Genomic DNA, 7,299 nt, shown 5'->3' on the forward strand with positions numbered 1-7,299 from the left:
CCTCCACACGGCAGGAAGGGGGAGGAGGCGCTGCCGCCGTGGTGCGCCGGCAGTGCGGGCGGAGGTTGCGTCAAGGCTTCGGAACGGGGAGGTGCTGTGGTGCCGTCCCGGAAGAGCGGCGGGAGCCGGGGCCGGCCGGCAGCCCCGGTGAGGGGATCGAGTTCCGGCTACCTACCTGTGGCTCTGTCCCGGCCGTCGGCGGTTCTTGGCCCCGCCATGAGCCAGCCGATCACCGCCGCCACCTACGTCCGTAGCCTGCGCTACGGGCTGCTGAGGCAGCTGGCCGACCTCCTTGACCCGCAGGAGGGCTGGAAGCGGCTGGCCGCGGCCATCACCGACCCGGCCGGAGAGAGCAGATACAGCCAGGCGCACATCAGGTCTGGCGTGGCCGTCCCGTGACGTAACCGCGTTCACTGCCGCTGGATTGGCATCCCTGTGCCTAACGTGTGTGCCTGCCGCAGCCTGCGTGCACAGCGGTGCTCAGAACGTATCTCACACAGTGCTTCCTGGTGGAACTCTCGTAGTTCCTCTCTAGTTTGCTTTTGACACAAGTGAGGCTTGTCTTGCCAGGCTGAGAGAGCTGGGGCTGTGCAGCCTGGAGAGGAGAAGGCTGCGGGGAGAGCTGAGGGCAGCCTGTCGGTGTCTGAAGGGGCTGAGAGAGAGGAGGGGACTGACTCTTCAGCGGGGTCTGTGGTGATAGGACAAGGGGAAATGGTGTCAGACTTAAAGAGGAGAGATTTAGGTTGAATATAAGGAAGAAGTCTTTTGCACTAACAGTTTACAGGCACTGGAATGGGGATGGAATGGAGATGTGATGGATGCCCCATCCGTGAAGATATTTGGTGTCAGGCTGGGCATGGCGCTGAGCAGCCTGATCTGGCCGTGGGTGTCCCTGTTCAGGGCAGGGCGGTTGGAATGGATGGTCTATAAGAGTCCATTCCAACTCAAACGGTTCTATGAGAGCCACAGAGAACTGACTGAGGAAATCAGAATAAGCCCCACAGACTATTTGCTGTGGACAAATGCAGAATGTGTACTCTTATCCAAGTTTGCATTTCTTTGGTGTTATTTTGTGTATGGGGGATTGTACTTGCATTTTCATAAGGTCTGTATCTAGCAGTACTTCTCTTGTATTGCTGAAGTACTATTCATTACATGGTGAATTTTGTGGCTTTTTACTTACCATTAATCACGCTCCCTTGTTTGCGGTTCTCCATGTTATTTTTCTTTTCAAAGTTAGCTTTAATTTTTCTTTTTAAGGAGATTTGAAGCATTTGTGCAAATGGGAAAGAGTCCCACGTGTGAATTGCTTTATGACTGGGGAACAACAAATTGTACGGTTGGTGACCTTGTGGATCTGCTGATTAGGAACCAGTTTCTGGCACCAGCAAGTCTTTTGCTTCCAGGTAACTGTTACCCGTATATATTCTGTGCTGTATTCCCATGTCTGATGATGCTAATGACGTTCACAGTAATTGGACAATCGGAAGGGATTAGGTGAAAATAACCAAGAGAGGATATATTTTACATTACTTACAATAAGAGTTTTATGGAAGTGGGCTAGAACTTTCCAAGTTTAAATAAAAGCCCTGCAGTTTATATGCGGTGGAAGAATAGAACCTTAGTAAATACTGGCATAATGTTATTTATATTTTCTGATTTCTAATCTGGTTAACACTTTTTCTAAATTCCATTTTCAGAAGCTGTCGGGATGGCACAAGAAGTTACATTACCTCTTTCTTCACAGGAAACTTTGCCTGTGCATGAGAAACAACAGCCTATACAGGAAAAAGAAGTGACATCTGTAAAGCCTGTTTTGTCTCAGAACACAGAGAAGCAACCTTCAGTCCCTCCATGTTTAAGTGAAGAAAACAGCAGCACACAGTCTAGTAATACAGGTAGGTGCTTAGTTTGTTAAAATGAGTTACTGTTTTTTTCTGATCTGACCTTCACCTGTGTGAAATAAGTCCTCGGGATGCAATGGAGTAATGACTGTATTTGTGTCTTTGTGCTTTTTGCTTTTTGATCTTGTTCTCTGTGACTGTGAATACAGCCTATGCAAATAAGACACCAGAAAATCAGATATTATGTAGCCACACTAGTGCCACAGTGTGAGGTTCAGCAAGGGTAAGTCTAGAGTCCTGCACCTGGGGATGAATAACCACATGCACCTGTACAGGTTAGGGGCTGCCCTGCTGGAAAGGAGCTCTGCAGAGATGGACCAGCTTGTTCTGGTGGACAGCAGGTTGGCTATGAGCCAGCAGTGTACCCTTGTGGCCAAGAAGGCCAGTGGTATCCTGGGGCGTGTTACAAAGAGTGTGGCCAGCAGGTCAAGGGAGATGATCCTTCCCCTCTACTCTGCCCTGGTAAGGCCACATTTGGAGCATTGTGTCCAGTTCTGGGCTTCCTAGTTCAAGAAAGACAGGGAACTTCTGGAGTAGTAGTAGAGTAGTATAGCAAAGGGCTATAAAGATGATGAGGGACCTGAAGTGTCTCCCTTATGAGGAAAGGCTGAGAAGAATAAGAATGGATCTTATCAGTCCTTCTAAGTATCTAATGGGCAGCTCTTGAGTGTGTGGAGCTGGGCTCTTTTTGGCTGTGTACGGTGACAGAAAAGGGGCAGTGGGCACAAACAGAAACACAGTAAGTTCCATCTGAACATGGGGGAAAAACTGGGGAGAGGTTGTGGAGTCTCCTCAGGAGTTGTTCAGTACCCATCTGGATGCTCTCTTGAGCAATCTACTGTAGAGAATCTGCTTTAGCAGAGGGTTGGACTAGATGAACTCCAGAGGTCCCTTCCAACACCTATAGTACTGTGCTTCTGTGAAATTGTAATTTGTTTTGTTCTATGTGTAATTCCATTGCCTTCTTTCAGTACTGATTTTGTGGACTGTTTTGCACCTTATGCTTTGAATTTGGATCATAGTTATCAGAAATGACTAAGAAGTTTGGAAAAAAGTTGACCAAAGAAAGTAATCTAGTATATAAATTGGTCCACTGCTTTCTGCATTTCAACTTTTGTTGCCAGAAACAACAGTGGTGTATATATCTTTACACCTGACACGGTGTGTGGCTTTCTCTGTGATCTGCTTCATGTTTAGTTTATTTTACCTGTATTATGAGCATTAATTAAAAAATATATATATGGTCAGAAGGCTGCTACACACTATATGAGACCAAGGTTATGCATAGCTGATTACATGTATGTATTTGCATTTTTGTAATGGTATCTTCATTATCTCTGAAAATAGGGTTCCATTATGTCAAGATTTGTGTTGTAGCAAATAGAGGATCTATTTAATATTATTTATATTAATAATTTATAATAAATATAATATGTATATGTTATATATTAAATATATATACATATATTTAATATTATTTGAGCGAAAATGTGGTTCTGTGCTAAGTGTCAATTGTGTCTGCTAGATTTCCACAATTTTTGCTTTCGTGACTTGGAAAATGTTACAAATAATTTTGATGAACGGCCAGAATCAGCTGGAGGAAATAAGCTGGGGGAAGGTGGCTTTGGCATTGTGTTCAAAGGCTACATCAATGGCAGAAATGTGGCTGTCAAGAAACTTGCTGCTGTGAGTTATCCTCAACATTTTTCCAATTAATAACTTCGTTCTTGATAGTACAGTCTTGATCATCTATGAAGAGTTGAGTAATACATTTCCATAAAGTATCACCATGTTAAATATGAGTTGGGTTCAGAACGTTGTCCCGTAGTCCTGTGGGTGGTGTGAGCTGTCACAGTGACCAGAGGTGAAATTTTGCATTTCCATAGTTCTTGCAGTGGCTCAGACAGTCCTTGGGAGGAGCAGGGTGCTCCCTTTGTTCCCCTCCTCCCCCTGCACACAAGAAGGGCAGAAGAGGTTTCCCTTCAAATTTCTGTGGCACGGTGCGTTGGAAGATAGGTATTACCATATAATTTTAGTCTTTGTAATACATGTTTTCTGTAAATAACATCTTTTATAACTAGTGAGCGCTATTAATAGGAAACTGCAGTGAAATAAAATACACAAATACAGGCTGGATATAAAATGAATTGATAGTAGCCCTGAGGAGAAGGGTTCTGGTTGAACCTCAGCATAAACTGCCAATCTGGGCTCACAGCCTGGAGAGCCAACTGTATCATAAGAAGAGTAACTAGCAGGGTGAGGTACATGATTGCATTCCTCCACTCTGCTTCTGTGAGCCCCACCTGCAGTGCTGCATCCAGGTGTGGGCTGCCCAGCAATAGGATGTGAGTCTGTTGGAGTGGATCTAGAGGAGGCCACAGAGATGATCAGAATCAAAGAGACGGAACACCTCTCCTATGAGGACAGGCTGAGGGAGGTGGCCTTGTTCAGCTTGGAGAAGAGAAGGCTTTGAGGATATTATATGGTGACCTTGTACCTGAAGAGGGCATACAGGAAAGCTGAAGAGGGACTGTGCGTGTAGTGATAGGATGAAGGCAGGTTTAGATCAGATATTCAGAATAAATTCTTTGCTGTGAGGGAGGTGAGGCATTGGCAGAGGCTGCACAGGGAGCCTTTGGGTGCCCCATCCCTGGAGGTGCTCAAGGCCAGGTTAGATGGGAGCCTGGGCAGCCTAGTCTGGTGGGTGGCAGCCCTGCCCAGGGCAGGGGGTTGGCGTGAGATGGTCTTAAGGCTCTAACCCAAGCCCTGCTATGGTAACTTGGTGACTGCTGAAACTGTATTACTCCAATAATAAAATGTTACATGATACAAAAAACTAAAAATCGTGTTCTGATACTTTTTTTTAAACTGAACGCAAAGACAAAAAAAAAGAAATCTGGTAAACGATTAAGCAGTTGTTACGTGTAATTAACTAAAAAAAGGCTTACAATTTAATTTTTTTGTGAGCAATCATGCATTTTAATAGATCCAGCAATATTGATGTCAGGTGTTCTCTTTGTAGGTGGTTGATGTTAGTGCACAGGATTTGAAACAGCAATTTGATCAAGAAATAGAAATTATGGCAAAGTAAGTACAGGACCATAAATGTCACTGTAACGTTTTCTGAGAATCTAAGTTGGCAGATAACACCTTAGTTAGCGTGGTCCCTATTTTTTGTTTTATCAATGTAACTTAAATTTCCAGCTTAAGTGAGAATGTTTCATGCATGTTTTCACAAGCAGTTTACATTTAAGTACTGCTGCAGGAACATGGCTGGTACCTGTGTGTGAGAAAGCTGGAGTGGGGGATTGGGGATCACAAATGTTAGGAGATTTGCAGAGCATCTCTGAATAGAATTGTTTTGCTTTAGGTGCAAACATGAAAATCTAGTAGAATTGCTTGGTTTCTCAAGTGATGGTGCTCAGCCCTGTTTGGTGTATGAATACATGCCCAATGGTTCGCTGCTTGACAGACTTGCTTGTCTGGTAAGTAAAATCTTTGTTAAGTGGAGCTGTTTTTGAAATATCTTTGCAACTGTGGTGGCAAAGCAGTATTCTGCTACTGCTCTGTTCTAGAAGTAAGACATAGATGATAATACTTAGTCTTCCAATAACATGGTATACAGATGTTTTTGGCCCAGTGTTGCTTAGTCAAAGCAGAATAGCAATATAATGTAATATGCCAGTATCCTGAAATCCATGCTGTGCTGCAGACTTGCTACGAGCAGAGGGTGCTGCAGTATTGTTCCTGCATCTGACATTGACTTGTTCTCTGCTTGTTCCTAGATTTTGTGTTGTAAAATTGCCCTTTGCTCACTGCCCTTGTGATAGTAGCTGTAACGTGATGTTCATAGTCTGCATATCTCTTTTGGAAGTGCTTAAAGAAACAGGGTGTACTTCTTAAAATTAATATTTTGTGTAAAAACAGTGCTTTCGTCTGATTTAATCAAATGATGTATCTTGTGGCCCTGGCCTTTGATAAGAAATCAGTGACTTTGATTGGTGGAGGGACTAGTTGCCACTTGTTAGAGTGATGCAAACAGTAAGCTGGATGTAACCTGCTAGCTGAATGTCCACATCAGTTTGTGTTAGTGAAAGCTAACCTGTAGAAATTATTGTCCTCAATAGGGGTGTGTACAGACGTGTTCATCCATCCACTTGCTGACCATTAGCAGTAAGTGAGCTGAAAAGAATAGTGGTAACTGAAAGCTAGAGTAGAAAACGAAGGTACAAAAGGGGACAAATTTACAATATAAATTCAGAAAGAATTTTCATCTGGTAAGGCAAAATGCACGATGAATGTGTATGCTGACTGTGTTTCTTGCTGATAAAGCAGGAGTCACTGTGAATTTGCTAACTCCTGCTTATGTCATCTGCTTCTTGTCTGGGCTTTGAGGAGCAGGCGAGGGAGGCAGCAGGATGCTATGACAGGATTAAGAAGTGCTGATAGAAAGCACAATGTGTGGGTAGGTGCAGGTAGATCTTTGCAGTGCAGCTTATCTTTTATTGCCAGAGCTAAATGTAAACTGTTTTGCACCAGGTGAATTAATCTAATGCAAAAAGTGGGGAAGAGAGCTAAAGGTGACAAATGGCTATATCTCAGCAAATGTAAATTGAGAGATCCCTACCATTCATCTTTTTAAAAATAATTACTTGAAAGCCATAAAATGTAGCAAGTAATTGTTCTGGATTATTTTTTTTTTTAATTGTTTTGTGTTATTAGAAATAATATACTTTGGATTTTCACATTTATGCTTTCCTTTCTCCATTCTTATTCAAGGATGGCACTCCACCAATTTCTTGGAATACAAGGTGTGAAATTGCTCAAGGTACTGCGAGTGGCATCAACTTTTTGCATGACAATAATCATATTCACAGAGATATTAAAAGGTAAAAGCTACTGACACTCAGTGGCTGCTTTTTTTGTTGTTGTACCCTTTTAAAGTCTGTCAGAGAAAACAGACTGAGAGATTCAGTGCTTTACTCAAGGACGCAATCCTTTCTGCGAGTGCTATCCATCACCATAATCTTGTCTGTGCCACAAGGACATGACTATACAGGCTTCTAAAGATAATTATGAGGCTGTTGTAATCTGTCACTTTCAAATGTTATCTGAGCGCTGCAAAGGGGCGTAGGAGTTCTGTTCTTTTGCAATTGCTGCTAACAAAAAAGCTGCTGTCACAGAACATTGGGACTTTTTAAATTGGGAGTTTTTCAGATCAAAACCCACTGTATTTTTTTTTTCCTTAGAGTATTTCTGAGTGCCTCCTTTATTTCCTTCTATTTAATACGAAGACATTAAAATGACTTAAATCAGGTTTATGAAACTTAAGGACCTTTAAGATGGATGTATGCCCACTTATTTGTTACAGCAAGATTGATGTTTTGGTTGTTCT

General features: G+C 42.9%; 1 protein-coding gene across 2 annotated transcripts in view; it reads left to right on the forward strand.

The window, feature by feature from the left end:
* Positions 1-57: 57 nt before the first annotated feature.
* IRAK4 (interleukin 1 receptor associated kinase 4) overlaps positions 58-7,299 on the forward strand; it is an 11,702-nt gene continuing 4,460 nt past the window's right edge. The window contains exons 1-7 of one of the 2 annotated variants that reach the window (XM_019612787.2): positions 58-377; positions 1,261-1,406; positions 1,701-1,898; positions 3,430-3,590; positions 4,927-4,991; positions 5,275-5,389; positions 6,684-6,793. In XM_019612787.2, coding sequence (XP_019468332.1) covers positions 217-377; positions 1,261-1,406; positions 1,701-1,898; positions 3,430-3,590; positions 4,927-4,991; positions 5,275-5,389; positions 6,684-6,793 — 956 coding nt within the window. In that variant the 5' untranslated portion in view covers positions 58-216. The remainder of the gene's footprint in view (positions 378-1,260; positions 1,407-1,700; positions 1,899-3,429; positions 3,591-4,926; positions 4,992-5,274; positions 5,390-6,683; positions 6,794-7,299) is intronic. The other variant, XM_010707289.3, reaches the window with a different exon arrangement.

This window comes from Meleagris gallopavo, chromosome 1 (assembly GCF_000146605.3).
Source record: "Meleagris gallopavo isolate NT-WF06-2002-E0010 breed Aviagen turkey brand Nicholas breeding stock chromosome 1, Turkey_5.1, whole genome shotgun sequence".
NCBI lineage: Eukaryota > Metazoa > Chordata > Aves > Galliformes > Phasianidae > Meleagris > Meleagris gallopavo.